This window comes from Salmo salar, chromosome ssa16, assembly GCF_905237065.1.
Source record: "Salmo salar chromosome ssa16, Ssal_v3.1, whole genome shotgun sequence".
Lineage (NCBI taxonomy): Eukaryota > Metazoa > Chordata > Actinopteri > Salmoniformes > Salmonidae > Salmo > Salmo salar.
In genome coordinates, this window is record NC_059457.1 from 58,488,208 (window position 1) to 58,514,999 (window position 26,792).

A 26,792-nucleotide genomic window follows, 5' to 3' on the forward strand; every position below is an offset into this window, starting at 1 on the left:
AGTAATGTGGTATACTGCTGTATTTCATCATGTATTATTAAGTAGTAATATGGTATACTGCTGTATTTCATCATGTATTATTAAGTAGTAATGTGGTATACTGCTGTATTTCAACATGTATTATTAAGTAGTAATGTGGTATAACGCTGTATTTCATCATGTATTATTAAGTAGTAATGTGGTATACTGCTGTATTTCATCATGTATTATTAAGTAGTAATGTGGTATACTGCTGTATTTCATCATGTATTATTAAGTAGTAATGTGGTATACTGCTGTATTTCATAATGTATTATTAAGTAGTAATCTGGTATACTGCTGTATTTCAATATGTATTATTAAGTAGTAATGTGGTATACTGCTGTATTTCATCATGTATTAGTAAGTAGTAATGTGGTATACTGCTGTATTTCATCATGTATTATTAAGTAGTAATGTGGTATACTGCTCAATCTCATCATGTATTATTAAGTAATGTGGTATACTGCTGTATTTCATCATGTATTATTAAGTAGTAATGAGGTATACTGCTGTATTTCATCATGTATTATTAAGAAGTAATGAGGTATACTGCTGTATTTCATCATGTATTATTAAGAAGTAATGTGGTATACTGCTGTATTTCATCATGTATTATTAAGTAGTAATGTGGTATACTGCTGTATTTCATCATGTATTATTAAGTAGTAATGTGGTATACCGCTGTATTTCATCATGTATTATTAAGTAGTAATGTGGTATACTGCTGTATTTCAACATGTATTAGTAAGTAGTAATGTGGTATACTGCTGTATTTCAACATGTATTAGTAAGTAGTAATGTGGTATACTGCTGTATTTCATCATGTATTATTAAGTAGTAATGTGGTATTCTGCTGTATTTCAACATGTATTAGTAAGTAGTAATGTGGTATACTGCTGTATTTCATCATGTATTATTAAGTAGTAATGTGGTATACTGCTCAATCTCATTATGTATTATTAAGTAATGTGGTATACTGCTGTATTTTATCATGTATTATTAAGTAGTAATATGGTGTACTGCTGTATTTCATCATGTATTATTAAGTAGTAATGTGGTATACTGCTGTATTTCATCATGTATTATTAAGTAGTAATGTGGTATACCGCTGTATTTCATCATGTATTATTAAGTAGTAATGTGGTATACTGCTGTATTTCATCATGTATTATTAAGTAGTAATGTGGTATACTGCTGTATTTCATCATGTATTATTAAGTAGTAATGTGGTATACTGCTGTATTTCATAATGTATTATTAAGTAGTAATCTGGTATACTGCTGTATTTCAATATGTATTATTAAGTAGTAATCTGGTATACTGCTGTATTTCAATATGTATTATTAAGTAGTAATGTGGTATACTGCTGTATTTCATCATGTATTATTAAGTAGTAATGTGGTATACTGCTGTATTTCATCATGTATTATTAAGTAGTAATGTGGTATACTGCTGTATTTCAACATGTATTAGTAAGTAGTAATGTGGTATATTGCTGTATTTCATCATGTATTATTAAGTAGTAATGTGGTATACTGTTGTATTTCAAAATGTATTAGTAAGAAGTAATGTGGTATACTGCTGTATTTCATCATGTATTATTAAGTAATGTGGTATACTGCTGTATTTCATAATCTATTAGTAAGAAGTAATGTGGTGTACTGCTCAATCTCATCATGTATTATTAAGTAGTAATGTGGTATACTGCTGTATTTCATCATGTATTATTAAGTAGTAATGTGGTATACTGCTGTATTTCATCATGTATTATTAAGTAGTAATGTGGTATACTGCTGTATTTCAACATGTATTAGTAAGTAGTAATGTGGTATACCGCTGTATTTCATCATGTATTATTAAGTAGTAATGTGGTATAATGCTGTATTTCATCATGTATTATTAAGTAGTAATGTGGTATACTGCTGTATTTCATCATGTATTATTAAGTAGTAATGTGGTATACTGCTGTATTTCATCATGTATTAGTAAGTAGTAATGTGGTATACTGCTCAATCTCATCATGTATTATTAAGTAGTAATGTGGTATACTGCTCAATCTCATCATGTATTATTAAGTAATGTGGTATACTGCTGTATTTCATCATGTATTATTAAGTAGTAATGTGGTATACTGCTGTATTTCATCATGTATTATTAAGAAGTAATGTGGTATACTGCTGTATTTCATCATGTATTATTAAGTAGTAATGTGGTATACTGCTGTATTTCATCATGTATTAGTAAGTAGTAATGTGGTATACTGCTGTATTTCATCATGTATTATTAAGTAGTAATATGGTGTACTGCTGTATTTCATCATGTATTATTAAGTAGTAATGTGGTATACTGCTGTATTTCATCATGTATTATTAAGTAGTAATGTGGTATACTGCTGTATTTCATCATGTATTATTAAGTAGTAATGTGGTATACTGCTCAATCTCATCATGTATTATTAAGAAGTAATGTGGTATACTGCTCAATCTCATCATGTATTATTAAGTAATGTGGTATACTGCTGTATTTCATCATGTATTATTAAGTAGTAATGTGGTATACTGCTGTATTTCATCATGTATTATTAAGAAGTAATGTGGTATACTGCTGTATTTCATCATGTATTATTAAGTAGTAATGTGGTATACTGCTGTATTTCATCATGTATTAGTAAGTAGTAATGTGGTATACTGCTGTATTTCATCATGTATTATTAAGTAGTAATATGGTGTACTGCTGTATTTCATCATGTATTATTAAGTAGTAATGTGGTATACTGCTGTATTTCATCATGTATTATTAAGTAGTAATGTGGTATACCGCTGTATTTCATCATGTATTATTAAGTAGTAATGTGGTATACTGCTGTATTTCAACATGTATTAGTAAGTAGTAATGTGGTATACTGCTGTATTTCAACATGTATTAGTAAGTAGTAATGTGGTATACTGCTGTATTTCATCATGTATTATTAAGTAGTAATGTGGTATACTGTTGTATTTCAAAATGTATTAGTAAGAAGTAATGTGGTATACTGCTGTATTTCATCATGTATTATTAAGTAATGTGGTATACTGCTGTATTTCATAATCTATTAGTAAGAAGTAATGTGGTGTACTGCTGTATTTCAACATGTATTAGTAAGTAGTAATGTGGTATACTGCTGTATTTCAACATGTATTATTAAGTAGTAATGTGGTATACCGCTGTATTTCATCATGTATTATTAAGTAGTAATGTGGTATAATGCTGTATTTCATCATGTATTATTAAGTAGTAATGTGGTATAGTGCTGTATTTCATCATGTATTATTAAATAGTAATGTGGTATACTGCTGTATTTCATCATGTATTAGTAAGTAGTAATGTGGTATACTGCTCAATCTCATCATGTATTATTAAGTAGTAATGTGGTATACTGCTCAATCTCATCATGTATTATTAAGTAATGTGGTATACTGCTGTATTTCATCATGTATTATTAAGTAGTAATGTGGTATACTGCTGTATTTCATCATGTATTATTAAGAAGCAATGTGGTATACTGCTGTATTTCATCATGTATTATTAAGTAGTAATGTGGTATACTGCTGTATTTCATCATGTATTAGTAAGTAGTAATGTGGTATACTGCTGTATTTCATCATGTATTAGTAAGTAGTAATGTGGTATACTGCTGTATTTCATCATGTATTATTAAGTAGTAATATGGTGTACTGCTGTATTTCATCATGTATTATTAAGTAGTAATGTGGTATACTGCTGTATTTCATCATGTATTATTAAGTAGTAATGTGGTATACCGCTGTATTTCATCATGTATTATTAAGTAGTAATGTGGTATAGTGCTGTATTTCATCATGTATTATTAAGTAGTAATGTGGTATACCGCTGTATTTCATCATGTATTAATAAGTAGTAATGTGGTATACTGCTGTATTTCAACATGTATTAGTAAGTAGTAATGTGGTATACTGCTGTATTTCAACATGTATTAGTAAGTAGTAATGTGGTATACTGCTGTATTTCATCATGTATTATTAAGTAGTAATGTGGTATACTGTTGTATTTCAAAATGTATTAGTAAGAAGTAATGTGGTATACTGCTGTATTTCATCATGTATTGTGGTATACTGCTGTATTTCATAATCTATTAGTAAGAAGTAATGTGGTGTACTGCTGTATTTCAACATGTATTAGTAAGTAGTAATGTGGTATACCGCTGTATTTCAACATGTATTATTAAGTAGTAATGTGGTATACCGCTGTATTTCATCATGTATTATTAAGTAGTAATGTGGTATAATGCTGTATTTCATCATGTATTATTAAGTAGTAATGTGGTATAGTGCTGTATTTCATCATGTATTATTAAGTAGTAATGTGGTATACTGCTGTATTTCATCATGTATTAGTAAGTAGTAATGTGGTATACTGCTCAATCTCATCATGTATTATTAAGTAGTAATGTGGTATACTGCTCAATCTCATCATGTATTATTAAGTAATGTGGTATACTGCTGTATTTTATCATGTATTATTAAGTAGTAATGTGGTATACTGCTGTATTTCATCATGTATTATTAAGAAGTAATGTGGTATACTGCTGTATTTCATCATGTATTATTAAGTAGTAATGTGGTATACTGCTGTATTTCATCATGTATTAGTAAGTAGTAATGTGGTATACTGCTGTATTTCATCATGTATTATTAAGTAGTAATATGGTGTACTGCTGTATTTCATCATATATTATTAAGTAGTAATGTGGTATACTGCTGTATTTCATCATGTATTATTAAGTAGTAATGTGGTATACCGCTGTATTTCATCATGTATTATTAAGTAGTAATGTGGTATACCGCTGTATTTCATCATGTATTATTAAGTAGTAATGTGGTATACTGCTGTATTTCAACATGTATTAGTAAGTAGTAATGTGGTATACTGCTGTATTTCAACATGTATTAGTAAGTAGTAATGTGGTATACTGCTGTATTTCATCATGTATTATTAAGTAGTAATGTGGTATACTGTTGTATTTCAAAATGTATTAGTAAGAAGTAATGTGGTATACTGCTGTATTTCATCATGTATTATTAAGTAATGTGGTATACTGCTGTATTTCATAATCTATTAGTAAGAAGTAATGTGGTGTACTGCTGTATTTCAACATGTATTAGTAAGTAGTAATGTGGTATACTGCTGTATTTCAACATGTATTATTAAATAGTAATGTGGTATACCGCTGTATTTCATCATGTATTATTAAGTAGTAATGTGGTATAATGCTGTATTTCATCATGTATTATTAAGTAGTAATGTGGTATAGTGCTGTATTTCATCATGTATTATTAAGTAGTAATGTGGTATACTGCTGTATTTCATCATGTATTATTAAGTAGTAATGTGGTATACTGCTCAATCTCATCATGTATTATTAAGTAATGTGGTATACTGCTGTATTTCATCATGTATTATTAAGTAGTAATGTGGTATACTGCTGTATTTCATCATGTATTATTAAGAAGTAATGTGGTATACTGCTGTATTTCATCATGTATTATTAAGTAGTAATGTGGTATACTGCTGTATTTCATCATGTATTAGTAAGTAGTAATGTGGTATACTGCTGTATTTCATCATGTATTATTAAGTAGTAATATGGTGTACTGCTGTATTTCATCATGTATTATTAAGTAGTAATGTGGTATACTGCTGTATTTCATCATGTATTATTAAGTAGTAATGTGGTATACCGCTGTATTTCATCATGTATTATTAAGTAGTAATGTGGTATACTGCTGTATTTCATCATGTATTATTAAGTAGTAATGTGGTATACCGCTGTATTTCATCATGTATTATTAAGTAGTAATGTGGTATACTGCTGTATTTCAACATGTATTAGTAAGTAGTAATGTGGTATACCACTGTATTTCATCATGTATTAGTAAGTAGTAATGTGGTATACTGCTGTATTTCAACATGTATTAGTAAGTAGTAATGTGCTATACTGCTGTATTTCAACATGTATTAGTAAGTAGTAATGTGGTATACTGCTGTATTTCATCATGTATTATTAAGTAGTAATGTGGTATACTGCTGTATTTCATAATGTATTATTAAGTAGTAATGTGGTATACTGCTGTATTTCATCATGTATTATTAAGTAGTAATGTGGTATACTGCTGTATTTCATCATGTATTATTAAGTAGTAATGTGGTATACTGCTGTATTTCAACATGTATTTATAAGTAGTAATGTGGTATACTGCTGTATTTCATCATGTATTATTAAGTAGTAATGTGGTATACTGCTGTATTTCAACATGTATGTATAAGTAGTAATGTGGTATACTGCTGTATTTCATCATGTATTATTAAGTAGTAATGTGGTATACTGCTGTATTTCATCATGTATTATTAAGTAGTAATGTGGTATACTGCTGTATTTCATCATGTATTAGTAAGTAGTAATGTGGTATACTGCTGTATTTCAACATGTATTATTAAGTAGTAATGTGGTATACTGCTGTATTTCATCATGTAAACAGCTATGAAACAGGAGGACAAAGTCTCACTTTGTTGACTTGAGTAAATTAGACCAAGTTTCATGCCCGTTGCCAGCGCCTCCAAAAACGTATCTATCAGCGCAAAGCTGTTGCTGGGTATTTCTTTGTGCGATTAGCAGCTATGAAACAAAATAACAGAAATACAAGTCATAAAACTCACACGTATGCTCATACTTGAATTTTGACTCCTTTTATTCACTAATGCAAATGTAACGTAGAGCCCTGCGGTGACTCCACGCTAACGTGGCCGGCGAAAGACATTCTTACCCGCCAATATCTAAATCTACCCGCGGGTGGCGCGGGTGTTCATTATATGCCCTTAACCAATCCCTGTGGAACGCTTTCAACACCTTGTAGAGTCTATGCCCCCTGACGAATTGAGGCTGTTCTGAGGGCAAAAAGGGATGGTACAACTCAATATTAGGAAGGTGTCCCTAATGTTTTGTCCACTCAGTGCCTACCTTCTGCCGTGGCTGATTGGGCGACGACACCACCACCGTGTTACAGATGGTGAGGGCGATGAAGAAATCGATGACGTCAGTGAGGTCAGAGGGTAGCTGAGACAGGGACTGGCTGTGGAACCTCTTGAAGGTCATCTGGCTACTGCAGTGGTTGACCTTGTCCAGGAGCTGGGGGTCAGGGGTGACCTCCTTCTCCTGTGGAGGAAAGAAAGAAAGAAAGAAAGAAAGAAAGAAAGAAAGAAAGAAAGAAAGAAAGAAAGAAAGAGAGAGAGAGAGAGAGAGAGAGAGAGAGAGAGAGAGAGAGAGAGAGAGAGAGAGAGAGAGAAGGTTCAGAATAATGTTTTTTGTCATTTTCAGGTCATGGAAATGTGTATTATTTTTTTTGCCTTTTAACTCACCACGAGAAACCTACACACAGAAACATACCCCCAGGATCAGCTATGACTTCTTCAAGGGAACAACAGCAGGAAAAGGCATCTAGGATACTTAGAATCCCACCAGATTTAACTCATCTGACTTGTAACCAACGACCCTCTGATTGCATGCTGCCCTCTCCAACCTGCTGCCCCCTCTCCAACCTGCTGCCCCCTCTCCAACCTGCTGCCCCCTCTCCAACCTGCTGCCCCCTGTCCAACCTGCTGCCCCCTGTCCAACCTGCTGCCCCCTGTCCAACCTGCTGCCCCCTGTCCAACCTGCTGCCCCCTGTCCAACCTGCTGCCCCCTGTCCAACCTGCTGCCCTCTCCAACCTGCTGCCCTCTCCAACCTGCTGCCCTCTCCAACCTGCTGCCCTCTCCAACCTGCTGCCCTCTCCAACCTGCTGCCCTCTCCAACATGCTGCCCTCTCCAACATGCTGCCCTCTCCAACATGCTGCCCTCTCCAACCTCTTGGCTACCTGCTGCCTTAAGTTCATACTGTAGATCCCTCAAACTCAACTCTGGACCTCCAAGCCAGTCCCCACCCCCATTCTTCCCCTCTAATCAGGGACTGATTTAGACCTGGGACACCAGGTGAGTGCAATAAATGATCAGGTAGAACAAAACAAAAAAAACAGCAGTACTCTGAACCTCGTAGAGTAAGATTGGAATACCCCTGCTGTAGCCAGTGGACACAGCTCTGAGCAGTGTGTTGAGAAGTAACCGCGAGATAAGTACCATGGGGCTGCTGAATGCAGTGTGTTTGGACAGGATGCTGGCCCTCTTGGCTTCGGCCCGACTGCCAGTCCTGCGGTGGGACTTGGTGCTCTGGGAGCGCAGAACCACCTTGGCAGCGCTCTGGTTGCTGGCGACGCTGTCCCGTCTGGGCAAGGTGCCGCTGTGGGAAGTACAGTCCTCCTCCTCTGAGTCCACCAGGTCCTGGTACATGGCCAGACGTCTCGCTGGGGAGGACAGAAACACAGAATGTTATAAAACAAAACTGCTACTAGAGTCCAGACTTCCTCATTCCTAGATAAACAACAACGGTGTGATCTAGCAGACTGCAGTGTGAGATGGGTAATGTTCATTAGGAAAGACAACGTAACACGTTAACTTTGTTTTGTTGCAGATAGTGCCACCCTGTTGCCTTCTGTTTGGTGTCTAATGAATACACCCCAGGCCTCCAGCACTGTTCACGTCGTGGGAGAACCATCTCCTAACCCTACAGTACAGTCACCCTACAGTACAGTCACCCTACAGTACAGTAACCCTACAGTACAGTAACCCTACAGTAACCCTACAGTATAGTAACCCTACAGTACAGTAACCCTACAGTACAGTCACCCTACAGTACAGTCACCCTACAGTACAGTCACCCTACAATACAGTCACCCTACAGTACAGTAACCCTGCAGTAACCCTACAGTATAGTAACCCTACAGTCACCCTACAGTACAGTAACCCTACAGTATAGTAACCCTACAGTATAGTAACCCTACAGTCACCCTACAGTACAGTAACCCTACAGTATAGTAACCCTACAGTACAGTAACCCTACAGTACAGTAACCCTGCAGTATAGCAACCCTGCAGTACAGTCACCCTGCAGTACAGTCACCCTACAGTACAGTAACCCTACAGTACAGTAACCCTACAGTACAGTCACCCTACAGTACAGTCACCCTACAGTATAGTAACCCTACAGTATAGTAACCCTACAGTATAGTAACACTACAGTAACCCTACAGTACAGTAACCCTACAGTACAGTAACCCTACAGTATAGTAACCCTACAGTACAGTAACCCTACAGTACAGTAACCCTACAGTAACCCTACAGTACAGTAACCCTACAGTAACCCTACAGTACAGTAACCCTACAGTACAGTAACCCTACAGTACAGTCACCCTACAGTACAGTCACCCTACAGTACAGTCACCCTACAGTACAGTCACCCTACAGTAACCCTACAGTACATTCGCCCTACAGTATAGTAACCCTACAGTATAGTAACCCTACAGTATAGTAACCCTACAGTACAGTAACCCTACAGTACAGTCACCCTACAGTACAGTAACCCTACAGTACAGTAACCCTACAGTAACCCTACAGTAACCCTACAGTACAGTAACCCTACAGTACAGTCACCCTACAGTACAGTAACCCTACAGTAACCCTACAGTACAGTCACCCTACAGTATAGTAACCCTACAGTATAGTAACCCTACAGTACAGTCACCCTACACTACAGTCACCCCACAGTACAGTAACCCCACAGTACAGTCACCCTACAGTACAGTCACCCTACAGTACAGTCACCCCGCAGTACAGTAACCCCGCAGTACAGTAACCCCGCAGTACAGTAACCCCGCAGTACAGTAACCCTGCAGTAACCCTACAGTACAGTAACCCTACAGTACAGTTACCCTACAGTAACCCTACAGTACAGTCACCCTACAGTACAGTCACCCTACAGTACAGTAACCCCACAGTACAGTAACCCCACAGTACAGTCACCCTACAGTACAGTCACCCTACAGTACAGTCACCCTACAGTACAGTAACCCTACAGTACAGTTACCCTACAGTAACCCTACAGTAACCCTACAGTACAGTCACCCTACAGTACAGTCACCCTACAGTACAGTCACCCTACAGTACAGTAACCCTACAGTACAGTAACCCTGCAGTCACCCTACAGTACAGTCACCCTACAGTACAGTCACCCTACAGTACAGTCACCCTACAGTACAGTCACCCCACAGTACAGTAACCCCACAGTACAGTAACCCTACAGTAAAGTAACCCCACAGTACAGTAACCCTGCAGTAACCCTACAGTACAGTAACCCTACAGTACAGTTACAGTACAGTCACCCTACAGTACAGTCACCCTACAGTACAGTAACCCTACAGTACAGTAACCCTACAGTATAGTAAACCTACAGTAGTCACCCTGCAGTAACCCTACAGTACAGTCACCCTACAGTACAGTAACCCTACAGTACAGTCACCCTACAGTACAGTCACCCTACAGTACAGTAACCCTACAGTACATTAACCCTACAGTACAGTTACCCTACAGTAACCCTACAGTAACCCTACAGTACAGTCACCCTACAGTACAGTCACCCTACAGTACAGTCACCCTACAGTACAGTCACCCTACAGTACAGTAACCCTACAGTACAGTCACCCTACAGTACAGTCACCCTACAGTACAGTCACCCTACAGTACAGTCACCGTACAGTACAGTCACCCTACAGTACAGTCACCCTACAGTACAGTCACCCCACAGTACAGTAACCCCACAGTACAGTAACCCTACAGTACAGTAACCCCACAGTACAGTAACCCTGCAGTAACCCTACAGTACAGTAACCCTACAGTACAGTTACCCTACAGTCACCCTACAGTACAGTCACCCTACAGTACAGTAACCCTACAGTACAGTAACCCTACAGTATAGTAACCCTACAGTAGTCACCCTGCAGTAACCCTACAGTACAGTAACCCTACAGTACAGTCACCCTACAGTACAGTAACCCTACAGTAACCCTACAGTACAGTCACCCTACAGTATAGTAACCCTACAGTATAGTAACCCTACAGTAACCCTACAGTACAGTCACCCTACACTACAGTAACCCCACAGTACAGTAACCCCACAGTACAGTAACCCTACAGTACAGTCACCCTACAGTACAGTCACCCCACAGTACAGTCACCCCGCAGTACAGTAACCCCGCAGTACAGTAACCCCGCAGTACAGTAACCCTGCAGTAACCCTACAGTACAGTAACCCTACAGTACAGTCACCCTACAGTACAGTCACCCTACAGTACAGTCACCCCACAGTACAGTCACCCCACAGTACAGTAACCCTACAGTACAGTAACCCTACAGTACAGTCACCCTACAGTACAGTCACCCTACAGTACAGTCACCCTACAGTACAGTAACCCTGCAGTAACCCTACAGTACAGTAACCCTACAGTACAGTTACCCTACAGTAACCCTACAGTAACCCTACAGTACAGTCACCCTACAGTACAGTCACCCTACAGTACAGTAACCCTACAGTACAGTAACCCTGCAGTCACCCTACAGTACAGTCACCCTACAGTACAGTCACCCTACAGTACAGTCACCCCACAGTACAGTCACCCCACAGTACAGTCACCCCACAGTACAGTAACCCTACAGTACAGTAACCCCACAGTACAGTAACCCTGCAGTAACCCTACAGTACAGTAACCCTACAATACAGTTACAGTACAGTCACCCTACAGTACAGTCACCCTACAGTACAGTCACCCTACAGTACAGTAACCCTACAGTACAGTAACCCTACAGTGGTCACCCTGCAGTCACCCTACAGTACAGTCACCCTACAGTACAGTCACCCTACAGTACAGTCACCCTACAGTACAGTCACCCTACAGTACAGTAACCCTGCAGTAACCCTACAGTACAGTAACCCTACAGTACAGTTACCCTACAGTAACCCTACAGTCACCCTACAGTACAGTCACCCTACAGTACAGTAACCCTGCAGTCACCCTACAGTACAGTCACCCTACAGTACAGTCACCCCACAGTACAGTCACCCCACAGTACAGTCACCCCACAGTACAGTAACCCCACAGTACAGTAACCCTACAGTACAGTAACCCTACAGTACAGTTACCCTACAGTCACCCTACAGTACAGTCACCCTACAGTACAGTCACCCTACAGTACAGTCACCCTACAGTACAGTCACCCTACAGTACAGTAACCCTACAGTAGTCACCCTGCAGTAACCCTACAGTACAGTAACCCTACAGTACAGTCACCCTACAGTACAGTCACCCTACAGTATAGTAACCCTACAGTACAGTAACCCTACAGTACAGTAACCCTACAGTACAGTAACCCTACAGTACAGTAACCCCACAGTACAGTAACCCCACAGTACAGTTACCCTACAGTAACCCTACAGTACAGTTACCCTACAGTAACCCTACAGTACAGTAACTCTACTGTACAGTAACCCTACAGTAACCCTACAGTACAGTAACCCTACAGTAACCCTACAGTACAGTAACCCTACAGTACAGTAACCCTACAGTACAGTCACCCTACAGTACAGTCACCCTACAGTACAGTCACCCCACAGTACAGTAACCCTACAGTACAGTAACCCTACAGTAACCCTACAGTATAGTAACCCTACAGTACAGTCACCCTACAGTACAGTCACCCTACAGTACAGTCACCCTACAGTACAGTCACCCTACAATACAGTCACCCTACAGTACAGTAACCCTGCAGTAACCCTACAGTATAGTAACCCTACAGTCACCCTACAGTACAGTAACCCTACAGTATAGTAACCCTACAGTATAGTAACCCTACAGTCACCCTACAGTACAGTAACCCTACAGTATAGTAACCCTACAGTACAGTAACCCTACAGTACAGTAACCCTACAGTATAGCAACCCTGCAGTACAGTCACCCTGCAGTACAGTCACCCTACAGTACAGTAACCCTACAGTACAGTAACCCTACAGTACAGTAACCCTACAGTAAAATCACCCTACAGTATAGTAACCCTACAGTATAGTAACACTACAGTAACCCTACAGTACAGTAACCCTACAGTACAGTAACCCTACAGTATAGTAACCCTACAGTACAGTAACCCTACAGTACAGTAACCCTACAGTAACCCTACAGTACAGTAACCCTACAGTACAGTCACCCTACAGTACAGTCACCCTACAGTACAGTCACCCTACAGTAACCCGAACGGTACATTCGCCCTACAGTATAGTAACCCTACAGTACAGTAACCCTACAGTATAGTAACCCTACAGTAAAGTAACCCTACAGTACAGTAACCCTACAGTACAGTAACCCTACAGTACAGTCACCCTATAGTACAGTCACCCTACAGTACAGTCACCCTACAGTACAGTAACCCTACAGTACAGTAACCCTACAGTAACCCTACAGTACAGTAACCCTACAGTACAGTCACCCTACAGTACAGTAACCCTACAGTACAGTCACCCTACAGTATAGTAACCCTACAGTATAGTAACCCTACAGTAACCCTACAGTACAGTCACCCTACACTACAGTAACCCCACAGTACAGTAACCCCACAGTACAGTAACCCCACAGTACAGTCACCCTACAGTACAGTCACCCTACAGTACAGTCACCCCGCAGTACAGTAACCCCGCAGTACAGTAACCCTGCAGTAACCCTACAGTACAGTAACCCTACAGTACAGTTACCCTACAGTAACCCTACAGTACAGTCACCCTACAGTACAGTCACCCTACAGTACAGTAACCCCACAGTACAGTAACCCCACAGTACAGTCACCCTACAGTACAGTCACCCTACAGTACAGTCACCCTACAGTACAGTCACCCTACAGTACAGTAACCCTGCAGTAACCCTACAGTACAGTAACCCTACAGTACAGTTACCCTACAGTAACCCTACAGTAACCCTACAGTACAGTCACCCTACAGTACAGTCACCCTACAGTACAGTAACCCTACAGTACAGTAACCCTACAGTACAGTCACCCTACAGTACAGTCACCCTACAGTACAGTCACACTACAGTACAGTCACCCCACAGTACAGTCACCCCACAGTACAGTAACCCCACAGTACAGTAACCCTACAGTACAGTAACCCCACAGTACAGTAACCCTGCAGTAACCCTACAGTACAGTAACCCTACAGTACAGTCACCATACAGTATAGTAACCCTACAGTATAGTAACCCTACAGTAACCCTACAGTACAGTCACCCTACACTACAGTAACCCCACAGTACAGTAACCCCACAGTACAGTAACCCCACAGTACAGTCACCCTACAGTACAGTCACCCTACAGTACAGTCACCCTACAGTACAGTCACCCCGCAGTACAGTAACCCTGCAGTAACCCTACAGTACAGTAACCCTACAGTACAGTTACCCTACAGTAACCCTACAGTACAGTCACCCTACAGTACAGTCACCTTAAAGTACAGTAACCCCACAGTACAGTAACCCCACAGTACAGTCACCCTACAGTACAGTCACCCTACAGTACAGTCACCCTACAGTACAGTAACCCTGCAGTAACCCTACAGTACAGTAACCCTACAGTACAGTTACCCTACAGTAACCCTACAGTACAGTCACCCTACAGTACAGTCACCCTACAGTACAGTAACCCTACAGTACAGTAACCCTACAGTACAGTAACCCTGCAGTCACCCTACAGTACAGTCACCCTACAGTACAGTCACCCTACAGTACAGTCACCCCACAGTACAGTCACCCCACAGTACAGTAACCCCACAGTACAGTAACCCTACAGTACAGTAACCCCACAGTACAGTAACCCTGCAGTAACCCTACAGTACAGTAACCCTACAGTACAGTTACAGTACAGTCACCCTACAGTACAGTCACCCTACAGTACAGTAACCCTACAGTACAGTAACCCTACAGTATAGTAACCCTACAGTAGTCACCCTGCAGTAACCCTACAGTACAGTCACCCTACAGTACAGTCACCCTACAGTACAGTCACCCTACAGTACAGTCACCCTACAGTACAGTAACCCTACAGTACAGTAACCCTACAGTACAGTTACCCTACAGTAACCCTACAGTACAGTCACCCTACAGTACAGTCACCCTACAGTACAGTAACCCTACAGTACAGTAACCCTACAGTACAGTCACCCTACAGTACAGTCACCGTACAGTAATGTCACCCTACAGTACAGTCACCCCACAGTACAGTCACCCCACAGTACAGTAACCCCACAGTACAGTAACCCCACAGTACAGTAACCCCACAGTACAGTAACCCTGCAGTAACCCTACAGTACAGTAACCCTACAGTACAGTTACCCTACAGTCACCCTACAGTACAGTCACCCTACAGTACAGTCACCCTACAGTACAGTAACCCTACAGTATAGTAACCCTACAGTAGTCACCCTGCAGTAACCCTACAGTACAGTAACCCTACAGTACAGTCACCCTACAGTACAGTAACCCTACAGTAACCCTACAGTACAGTCACCCTACAGTATAGTAACCCTACAGTATAGTAACCCTACAGTAACCCTACAGTACAGTCACCCCACACTACAGTAACCCCACAGTACAGTAACCCCACAGTACAGTAACCCCACAGTACAGTCACCCTACAGTACAGTCACCCTACAGTACAGTCACCCTACAGTACAGTAACCCTACAGTATAGTAACCCTACAGTAGTCACCCTGCAGTAACCCTACAGTACAGTCACCCTACAGTACAGTAACCCTACAGTACAGTCACCCTACAGTACAGTAACCCTACAGTACAGTAACCCTACAGTACAGTAACCCTACAGTACAGTTACCCTACAGTACAGTTACCCTACAGTAAGTCACCCTACAGTACAGTCACCCTACAGTACAGTAACCCTACAGTACAGTAACCCTACAGTACAGTCACCCTACAGTACAGTCACCGTACAGTAATGTCACCCTACAGTACAGTCACCCCACAGTACAGTCACCCCACAGTACAGTAACCCCACAGTACAGTAACCCCACAGTACAGTAACCCCACAGTACAGTAACCCTGCAGTAACCCTACAGTACAGTAACCCTACAGTACAGTTACCCTACAGTCACCCTACAGTACAGTCACCCTACAGTACAGTCACCCTACAGTATAGTAACCCTACAGTAGTCACCCTGCAGTAACCCTAAAGTACAGTAACCCTACAGTACAGTCACCCTACAGTACAGTCACCCTACAGTACAGTAACCCTACAGTAACCCTACAGTACAGTCACCCTACAGTATAGTAACCCTACAGTATAGTAACCCTACAGTAACGTCACCCCACACTACAGTAACCCCACAGTACAGTAACCCCACAGTACAGTAACCCCACAGTACAGTCACCCTACAGTACAGTCACCCCACAGTACAGTAACCCCGCAGTACAGTAACCCCGCAGTAACCCTACAGTACAGTAACCCTACAGTACAGTTACCCTACAGTAACCCTACAGTACAGTCACCCTACAGTACAGTCACCCTACAGTACAGTCACCCCACAGTACAGTCACCCCACAGTACAGTAACCCTACAGTACAGTCACCCTACAGTACAGTCACCCTACAGTACAGTCACCCTACAGTACAGTAACCCTGCAGTAACCCTACAGTACAGTAACCCTACAGTACAGTAACCCTACAGTAACCCTACAGTAACCCTACAGTACACTCACCCTACAGTACAGTCACCCTACAGTACAGTAACCCTACAGTACAGTAACCCTGCAGTCACCCTACAGTACAGTCACCCTACAGTACAGTCACCCTACAGTACAGTCACCCCACAGTACAGTCACCCCACAGTACAGTAACCCCACAGTACAGTAACCCTACAGTACAGTAACCCTACAGTACAGTAACCCTACAGTAACCCTACAGTACAGTAACCCTACAGTACAGTAACCCTACAGTACAGTTACCCTACAGTCACCCTACAGTACAGTCACCCTACAGTACAGTCACCCTACAGTACAGTCACCCTACAGTACAGTAACCCTACAGTACAGTCACCCTACAGTACAGTAACCCTACAGTATAGTAACCCTACAGTAGTCACCCTGCAGTAACCCTACAGTACAGTAACCCTACAGTACAGTCACCCTACAGTACAGTCACCCTACAGTATAGTAACCCTACAGTACAGTAACCCTACAGTACAGTAACCCTACAGTACAGTAACCCCACAGTACAGTAACCCCACAGTACAGTTACCCTACAGTAACCCTACAGTACAGTTACCCTACAGTAACCCTACAGTACAGTAACTCTACTGTACAGTAACCCTACAGTAACCCTACAGTACAGTAACCCTACAGTAACCCTACAGTACAGTAACCCTACAGTACAGTAACCCTACAGTACAGTCACCCTACAGTACAGTCACCCTACAGTACAGTCACCCCACAGTACAGTAACCCTACAGTACAGTAACCCTACAGTAACCCTACAGTATAGTAACCCTACAGTACAGTCACCCTACAGTACAGTCACCCTACAGTACAGTCACCCTACAGTACAGTCACCCTACAGTACAGTCACCCTACAGTACAGTAACCCTGCAGTAACCCTACAGTATAGTAACCCTACAGTCACCCTACAGTACAGTAACCCTACAGTATAGTAACCCTACAGTATAGTAACCCTACAGTCACCCTACAGTACAGTAACCCTACAGTATAGTAACCCTACAGTACAGTAACCCTACAGTACAGTAACCCTACAGTATAGCAACCCTGCAGTACAGTCACCCTGCAGTACAGTCACCCTACAGTACAGTAACCCTACAGTACAGTAACCCTACAGTACAGTAAACCTACAGTACAGTAACCCTACAGTAAAATCACCCTACAGTATAGTAACCCTACAGTATAGTAACACTACAGTAACCCTACAGTACAGTAACCCTACAGTACAGTAACCCTACAGTATAGTAACCCTACAGTACAGTAACCCTACAGTACAGTAACCCTACAGTAACCCTACAGTACAGTAACCCTACAGTAACCCTACAGTACAGTAACCCTACAGTACAGTAACCCTACAGTACAGTCACCCTACAGTACAGTCACCCTACAGTAACCCGAACGGTACATTCGCCCTACAGTATAGTAACCCTACAGTACAGTAACCCTACAGTATAGTAACCCTACAGTACAGTAACCCTACAGTACAGTAACCCTACAGTACAGTAACCCTACAGTACAGTCACCCTACAGTACAGTCACCCTACAGTACAGTCACCCTACAGTACAGTAACCCTACAGTACAGTAACCCTACAGTAACCCTACAGTACAGTAACCCTACAGTACAGTCACCCTACAGTACAGTAACCCTACAGTACAGTCACCCTACAGTATAGTAACCCTACAGTATAGTAACCCTACAGTAACCCTACAGTACAGTCACCCTACACTACAGTAACCCCACAGTACAGTAACCCCACAGTACAGTCACCCCACAGTACAGTCACCCTACAGTACAGTCACCCTACAGTACAGTCACCCCGCAGTACAGTAACCCCGCAGTACAGTAACCCTGCAGTAACCCTACAGTACAGTAACCCTACAGTACAGTTACCCTACAGTAACCCTACAGTACAGTCACCCTACAGTACAGTCACCCTACAGTACAGTAACCCCACAGTACAGTAACCCCACAGTACAGTCACCCTACAGTACAGTCACCCTACAGTACAGTCACCCTACAGTACAGTCACCCTACAGTACAGTAACCCTGCAGTAACCCTACAGTACAGTAACCCTACAGTACAGTTACCCTACAGTAACCCTACAGTAACCCTACAGTACAGTCACCCTACAGTACAGTCACCCTACAGTACAGTAACCCTACAGTACAGTAACCCTACAGTACAGTCACCCTACAGTACAGTCACCCTACAGTACAGTCACCCTACAGTACAGTCACCCCACAGTACAGTCACCCCACAGTACAGTAACCCCACAGTACAGTAACCCTACAGTACAGTAACCCCACAGTACAGTAACCCTGCAGTAACCCTACAGTACAGTAACCCTACAGTACAGTCACCATACAGTATAGTAACCCTACAGTATAGTAACCCTACAGTAACCCTACAGTACAGTCACCCTACACTACAGTAACCCCGCAGTACAGTAACCCCACAGTACAGTAACCCCACAGTACAGTCACCCCACAGTACAGTCACCCTACAGTACAGTCACCCCGCAGTATAGTAACCCTACAGTATAGTAACCCTACAGTAACCCTACAGTACAGTCACCCTACACTACAGTAACCCCACAGTACAGTAACCCCACAGTACAGTCACCCTACAGTACAGTCACCCTACAGTACAGTCACCCCGCAGTACAGTAACCCCGCAGTACAGTAACCCTGCAGTAACCCTACAGTACAGTAACCCTACAGTACAGTTACCCTACAGTAACCCTACAGTACAGTCACCCTACAGTACAGTCACCCTACAGTACAGTAACCCCACAGTACAGTAACCCCACAGTACAGTCACCCTACAGTACAGTCACCCTACAGTACAGTCACCCTACAGTACAGTCACCCTACAGTACAGTAACCCTGCAGTAACCCTACAGTACAGTAACCCTACAGTACAGTTACCCTACAGTAACCCTACAGTAACCCTACAGTACAGTCACCCTACAGTACAGTCACCCTACAGTACAGTAACCCTACAGTACAGTAACCCTACAGTACAGTCACCCTACAGTACAGTCACCCTACAGTACAGTCACCCCACAGTACAGTCACCCCACAGTACAGTAACCCCACAGTACAGTAACCCTACAGTACAGTAACCCCACAGTACAGTAACCCTGCAGTAACCCTACAGTACAGTAACCCTACAGTACAGTCACCATACAGTATAGTAACCCTACAGTATAGTAACCCTACAGTAACCCTACAGTACAGTCACCCTACACTACAGTAACCCCACAGTACAGTAACCCCACAGTACAGTAACCCCACAGTACAGTCACCCTACAGTACAGTCACCCTACAGTACAGTCACCCCGCAGTACAGTAACCCCGCAGTACAGTAACCCTGCAGTAACCCTACAGTACAGTAACCCTACAGTACAGTTACCCTACAGTAACCCTACAGTACAGTCACCCTACAGTACAGTCACCCTAAAGTACAGTAACCCCACAGTACAGTAACCCCACAGTACAGTCACCCTACAGTACAGTCACCCTACAGTACAGTCACCCTACAGTACAGTAACCCTGCAGTAACCCTACAGTACAGTAACCCTACAGTACAGTTACCCTACAGTAAACCTACAGTACAGTCACCCTACAGTACAGTCACCCCTACAGTACAGTAACCCTACAGTACAGTAACCCTACAGTACAGTAACCCTGCAGTCACCCTACAGTACAGTCACCCTACAGTACAGTCACCCTACAGTACAGTCACCCCACAGTACAGTCACCCCACAGTACAGTAACCCCACAGTACAGTAACCCTACAGTACAGTAACCCCACAGTACAGTAACCCTGCAGTAACCCTACAGTACAGTAACCCTACAGTACAGTTACAGTACAGTCACCCTACAGTACAGTCACCCTACAGTACAGTAACCCTACAGTACAGTAACCCTACAGTATAGTAACCCTACAGTAGTCACCCTGCAGTAACCCTACAGTACAGTCACCCTACAGTACAGTCACCCTACAGTACAGTAACCCTACAGTACAGTTACCCTACAGTAACCCTACAGTACAGTCACCCTACAGTACAGTCACCCTACAGTACAGTAACCCTACAGTACAGTAACCCTACAGTACAGTCACCCTACAGTACAGTCACCGTACAGTAATGTCACCCTACAGTACAGTCACCCCACAGTACAGTCACCCCACAGTACAGTAACCCCACAGTACAGTAACCCTACAGTACAGTAACCCCACAGTACAGTAACCCTGCAGTAACCCTACAGTACAGTAACCCTACAGTACAGTTACCCTACAGTCACCCTACAGTACAGTCACCCTACAGTACAGTCACCCTACAGTACAGTAACCCTACAGTATAGTAACCCTACAGTAGTCACCCTGCAGTAACCCTACAGTACAGTAACCCTACAGTACAGTCACCCTACAGTACAGTAACCCTACAGTAACCCTACAGTACAGTCACCCTACAGTATAGTAACCCTACAGTATAGTAACCCTACAGTAACCCTACAGTACAGTCACCCCACACTACAGTAACCCCACAGTACAGTAACCCCACAGTACAGTAACCCCACAGTACAGTCACCCTACAGTACAGTCACCCTACAGTACAGTCACCCTACAGTACAGTAACCCTACAGTATAGTAACCCTACAGTAGTCACCCTGCAGTAACCCTACAGTACAGTCACCCTACAGTACAGTAACCCTACAGTACAGTCACCCTACAGTACAGTCACCCTACAGTACAGTCACCCTACAGTACAGTAACCCTACAGTACAGTAACCCTACAGTACAGTAACCCTACAGTACAGTTACCCTACAGTAACCCTACAGTACAGTCACCCTACAGTACAGTCACCCTACAGTACAGTAACCCTACAGTACAGTAACCCTACAGTACAGTCACCCTACAGTACAGTCACCGTACAGTAATGTCACCCTACAGTACAGTCACCCCACAGTACAGTCACCCCACAGTACAGTAACCCCACAGTACAGTAACCCCACAGTACAGTAACCCCACAGTACAGTAACCCTGCAGTAACCCTACAGTACAGTAACCCTACAGTACAGTTACCCTACAGTCACCCTACAGTACAGTCACCCTACAGTACAGTCACCCTACAGTATAGTAACCCTACAGTAGTCACCCTGCAGTAACCCTAAAGTACAGTAACCCTACAGTACAGTCACCCTACAGTACAGTAACCCTACAGTAACCCTACAGTACAGTCACCCTACAGTATAGTAACCCTACAGTATAGTAACCCTACAGTAACCCTACAGTACAGTCACCCCACACTACAGTAACCCCACAGTACAGTAACCCCACAGTACAGTAACCCCACAGTACAGTCACCCTACAGTACAGTCACCCCACAGTACAGTAACCCCACAGTACAGTAACCCTACAGTACAGTAACCCCACAGTACAGTAACCCTGCAGTAACCCTACAGTACAGTAACCCTACAGTACAGTAACCCTACAGTACAGTAACCCTACAGTACAGTTACCCTACAGTAACCCTACAGTACAGTCACCCTACAGTACAGTCACCCTACAGTACAGTAACCCTACAGTACAGTAACCCTACAGTACAGTCACCCTACAGTACAGTCACCGTACAGTAATGTCACCCTACAGTACAGTCACCCCACAGTACAGTCACCCCACAGTACAGTAACCCCACAGTACAGTAACCCCACAGTACAGTAACCCCACAGTACAGTAACCCTGCAGTAACCCTACAGTACAGTAACCCTACAGTACAGTTACCCTACAGTCACCCTACAGTACAGTCACCCCTACAGTACAGTAACCCTACAGTAGTCACCCTGCAGTAACCCTAAAGTACAGTAACCCTACAGTACAGTCACCCTACAGTACAGTAACCCTACAGTAACCCTACAGTACAGTCACCCTACAGTATAGTAACCCTACAGTATAGTAACCCTACAGTAACCCTACAGTACAGTCACCCCACACTACAGTAACCCCACAGTACAGTAACCCCACAGTACAGTAACCCCACAGTACAGTCACCCTACAGTACAGTCACCCTACAGTACAGTAACCCCACAGTACAGTAACCCTACAGTACAGTAACCCCACAGTACATAACCCGAGTAACCCTACAGTACAGTAACCCTACAGTACAGTCACCATACAGTATAGTAACCCTACAGTATAGTAACCCTACAGTAACCCTACAGTACAGTCACCCTACACTACAGTAACCCCACAGTACAGTAACCCCACAGTACAGTAACCCCACAGTACAGTCACCCTACAGTACAGTCACCCTACAGTACAGTCACCCCGCAGTACAGTAACCCCGCAGTACAGTAACCCTGCAGTAACCCTACAGTACAGTAACCCTACAGTACAGTTACCCTACAGTAACCCTACAGTACAGTCACCCTACAGTACAGTCACCCTAAAGTACAGTAACCCCACAGTACAGTAACCCCACAGTACAGTCACCCTACAGTACAGTCACCCTACAGTACAGTCACCCTACAGTACAGTAACCCTGCAGTAACCCTACAGTACAGTAACCCTACAGTACAGTTACCCTACAGTAACCCTACAGTACAGTCACCCTACAGTACAGTCACCCTACAGTACAGTAACCCTACAGTACAGTAACCCTACAGTACAGTAACCCTGCAGTCACCCTACAGTACAGTCACCCTACAGTACAGTCACCCCACAGTACAGTCACCCCACAGTACAGTAACCCCACAGTACAGTAACCCTACAGTACAGTAACCCCACAGTACAGTAACCCTGCAGTAACCCTACAGTACAGTAACCCTACAGTACAGTTACAGTACAGTCACCCTACAGTACAGTCACCCTACAGTACAGTAACCCTACAGTACAGTAACCCTACAGTATAGTAACCCTACAGTAGTCACCCTGCAGTAACCCTACAGTACAGTCACCCTACAGTACAGTCACCCTACAGTACAGTCACCCTACAGTACAGTCACCCTACAGTACAGTAACCCTACAGTACAGTAACCCTACAGTACAGTAACCCTACAGTACAGTTACCCTACAGTAACCCTACAGTACAGTCACCCTACAGTACAGTCACCCTACAGTACAGTAACCCTACAGTACAGTCACCCTACAGTACAGTCACCGTACAGTAATGTCACCCTACAGTACAGTCACCCCACAGTACAGTCACCCCACAGTACAGTAACCCCACAGTACAGTAACCCTACAGTACAGTAACCCCACAGTACAGTAACCCTGCAGTAACCCTACAGTACAGTAACCCTACAGTACAGTTACCCTACAGTCACCCTACAGTACAGTCACCCTACAGTACAGTCACCCTACAGTACAGTAACCCTACAGTATAGTAACCCTACAGTAGTCACCCTGCAGTAACCCTACAGTACAGTAACCCTACAGTACAGTCACCCTACAGTACAGTCACCCTACAGTACAGTAACCCTACAGTAACCCTACAGTACAGTCACCCTACAGTATAGTAACCCTACAGTATAGTAACCCTACAGTAACCCTACAGTACAGTCACCCCACACTACAGTAACCCCACAGTACAGTAACCCCACAGTACAGTAACCCCACAGTACAGTCACCCTACAGTACAGTCACCCTACAGTACAGTAACCCCGCAGTACAGTAACCCCGCGTACAGTAACCCTGCAGTAACCCTACAGTACAGTAACCCTACAGTACAGTCACCCTGCAGTAACCCTACAGTACAGTCACCCTACAGTACAGTAACCCTACAGTACAGTCACCCTACAGTACAGTCACCCTACAGTACAGTAACCCTACAGTACAGTAACCCTACAGTACAGTAACCCTACAGTACAGTTACCCTACAGTAACCCTACAGTACAGTAACCCTACAGTACAGTAACCCTACAGTACAGTAACCCTACAGTACAGTCACCCTACAGTACAGTCACCCTACAGTACAGTCACCCTACAGTACAGTCACCCTACAGTACAGTCACCCCTACAGTACAGTCACCCCACAGTACAGTAACCCCACAGTACAGTAACCCCACAGTACAGTAACCCCACAGTACAGTAACCCCTGCAGTAACCCTACAGTACAGTAACCCTACAGTACAGTAACCCTACAGTACAGTTACCCGTACAGTCACCCTACAGTACAGTCACCCTACAGTACAGTCACCCTACAGTACAGTCACCCTACAGTACAGTAACCCTACAGTACAGTCACCCTACAGTACAGTAACCCTACAGTACAGTAACCCTACAGTACAGTCACCCTACAGTACAGTAACCCTACAGTACAGTAACCCTACAGTACAGTAACCCTACAGTACAGTAACCCCACAGTACAGTAACCCCACAGTACAGTAACCCCACAGTACAGTCACCCCTACAGTACAGTAACCCTACAGTACAGTAACCCTACAGTACAGTAACCCCACAGTACAGTAACCCTACAGTAACCCCACAGTACAGTAACCCCACAGTACAGTAACCCCACAGTACAGTCACCCCTACAGTACAGTCACCCACAGTACAGTAACCCCACAGTACAGTAACCCTACAGTACAGTAACCCTGCAGTAACCCTACAGTACAGTAACCCTACAGTACAGTCACCCTACAGTACAGTAACCCTACAGTACAGTCACCCCACAGTACAGTCACCCCACAGTACAGTAACCCCACAGTACAGTAACCCTACAGTACAGTAACCCTACAGTACAGTAACCCTACAGTACAGTAACCCTACAGTATAGTAACCCTACAGTACAGTCACCCCACAGTACAGTAACCCCACAGTACAGTAACCCCTACAGTACAGTAACCCTACAGTACAGTAACCCTACAGTACAGTAACCCTACAGTACAGTCACCCTACAGTACAGTCACCCTACAGTACAGTAACCCTACAGTACAGTAACCCCACAGTACAGTAACCCTACAGTACAGTCACCCTACAGTACAGTCACCCTACAGTACAGTAACCCTACAGTACAGTAACCCTACAGTAACCCTACAGTACAGTAACCCTACAGTACAGTAACCCTACAGTATAGTAACCCCACAGTACAGTAACCCTACAGTACAGTAACCCTACAGTAACCCTACAGTACAGTAACCCTACAGTAACCCCACAGTACAGTAACCCTACAGTACAGTAACCCCTACAGTACAGTCACCCTACAGTACAGTCACCCCTACAGTAACCCGACGGTACAGTCGCCCCTACAGTACAGTAACCCTACAGTACAGTAACCCTACAGTATAGTAACCCTACAGTACAGTAACCCTACAGTACAGTAACCCTACAGTACAGTAACCCTACAGTACAGTCACCCCACAGTACAGTCACCCTACAGTACAGTCACCCTACAGTACAGTAACCCTACAGTACAGTAACCCTACAGTCACCCCACAGTACAGTAACCCTACAGTACAGTCACCCTACAGTACAGTAACCCTACAGTACAGTCACCCTACAGTATAGTAACCCTACAGTATAGTAACCCTACAGTAACCCTACAGTACAGTCACCCCTACACTACAGTAACCCCACAGTACAGTAACCCCACAGTACAGTAACCCCACAGTACAGTCACCCTACAGTACAGTCACCCCTACAGTACAGTCACCCCGCAGTACAGTAACCCCGCAGTACAGTAACCCTGCAGTAACCCTACAGTACAGTAACCCTACAGTACAGTTACCCTACAGTAACCCTACAGTACAGTCACCCTACAGTACAGTCACCCTACAGTACAGTAACCCCACAGTACAGTAACCCCACAGTACAGTCACCCCTACAGTACAGTCACCCTACAGTACAGTCACCCTACAGTACAGTCACCCCACAGTACAGTAACCCTGCAGTAACCCTACAGTACAGTAACCCTACAGTACAGTTACCCTACAGTAACCCTACAGTAACCCTACAGTACAGTCACCCTACAGTACAGTAACCCTACAGTACAGTAACCCTACAGTACA

At 43.1% G+C, this 26,792-nt stretch overlaps 1 protein-coding gene across 1 annotated transcript in view; it reads right to left on the minus strand.

The window, feature by feature from the left end:
- Positions 1-26,792, minus strand: part of atp10a (ATPase phospholipid transporting 10A) — a 217,411-nt gene that overhangs the window by 109,970 nt on the left and 80,649 nt on the right. The window contains exons 8-9 of the mRNA XM_045696689.1: positions 8,208-8,431; positions 7,055-7,249 (exon numbers count right to left, since the gene is read on the minus strand). Coding sequence (XP_045552645.1) covers positions 7,055-7,249; positions 8,208-8,431 — 419 coding nt within the window. The remainder of the gene's footprint in view (positions 1-7,054; positions 7,250-8,207; positions 8,432-26,792) is intronic.